General features: G+C 49.2%; 1 protein-coding gene across 1 annotated transcript in view; it reads left to right on the top strand.

The window, feature by feature from the left end:
• LOC108791638 (cytochrome c oxidase subunit 6B1-like) overlaps window positions 1-954 on the top strand; it is a 1,662-nt gene extending 708 nt beyond the window's left edge. Inside the window, exon 2 of the mRNA XM_018562181.1 lies at window positions 521-954. Within this exon, the coding sequence (XP_018417683.1) occupies window positions 529-789 (261 nt within the window). The 5' untranslated portion in view covers window positions 521-528 and the 3' untranslated portion in view covers window positions 790-954. The remainder of the gene's footprint in view (window positions 1-520) is intronic.
• The last annotated feature ends 289 nt before the right edge of the window (window positions 955-1,243 follow it).

Here is a 1,243-nt window from a genome sequence, read left to right as displayed (position 1 = left end):
CATTTTATTTTTGGGAAGGGGGGTAGTTATTGAGTCTTTTGTCTTTATAAAGTTCTATCCATCGTAGAAAGGATGACGCGTAGCACAGATATTTCAGTGTTAGGCCTCATTCACACGTGAAACGCCGACCCGCACAGGTCCGCGCTGCGTACACGGCCGCATCGGGCCGCTCCCGGGAAGGACAAGTGCTGCGTGTGATTTATACGCAACAGCCTGTCCTTCTCCATGGGGGTACACAACCGTACGCACCCGACCTGCATGCCCGTTCGGTTGTCAGTACTCGTATGCTGACAGGATGGATCCTGTCTGCGTCCGCATCCGTACGGACGTGCAGGTTGGGTGACTGTACGGCTGCGTACTCCCATGGAGAAGGACAGGCTGTTGCGTATAAATCACAGGCATAAATCTGTACGGTCTGGCCGTTTCTCGTGTGAATGAGGCTTTAATGTATACAGTGATATGTTGGTAATTTGTATTCTATTCTGCGGCTCTCTAACTGTCTTTTTTTACTCCATTTCAGTAGGCAAAATGGCCGACGATATCCGTACAAAGATTGCGAATTACAAGACCGCACCATTTGATGCCCGTTTTCCTAACCAGAACCAGACCAAACATTGTTTCCAGAACTACCTGGATTTCCATCGATGTGAGAAGTCTTTAAGCAGTAAAGGACAAGATCCCTACCCATGCCAGTGGTATTTCCGTGTATACAAGTCCATGTGCCCCAACTCTTGGGTGGAGAAGTGGGACGACCAGAGAGAAGCGGGCATATTCCCGTGCAAAATCTGAAGGGGTCTACGTTGACCTTGTGAACTCGATTCCTGTAATCTTGGTCGGCACGCACGCAGGACCCGATGCTTCAGCCAGTTTCGTCCATTTAAATTTGCTTCTGTTGTAAATCGATGGAGAGCATCCAGTACATATTATTTCTCTGTCAATAAAAAATCCGAAAACTATTCCCACCGACTTCCCTGTCATTGTTGTGCTGAAGTTCAAGTGTAAAGGTAAGGGGCCCAATCGGACCTTGCTGTCCTGGTGTGTTGCGTTAAGACGCAGCCCATTCATATGCACGGGGTGACAACACTCCAGAATGTCCAAAAAAAAGGGACATGCACCATTTTTGGCAGCGCATCACAGTACAATGCAGTGCATTACCCCCACAGCAGGGCTAAGGCCTCATTCACACTAGACGTAGTGCGTTCCGGCCCGATTCTGGACAGAACGCACCATCGCATTGCGGCCG

This window comes from Nanorana parkeri, unplaced genomic scaffold (genome assembly GCF_000935625.1).
Source record: "Nanorana parkeri isolate BGI_ZX_2015 unplaced genomic scaffold, ASM93562v1 scaffold563, whole genome shotgun sequence".
Lineage (NCBI taxonomy): Eukaryota > Metazoa > Chordata > Amphibia > Anura > Dicroglossidae > Nanorana > Nanorana parkeri.
The sequence above is the reverse complement of the archived record's forward strand: the minus strand, read 5'-3'. Positions and strand labels throughout refer to the sequence as shown.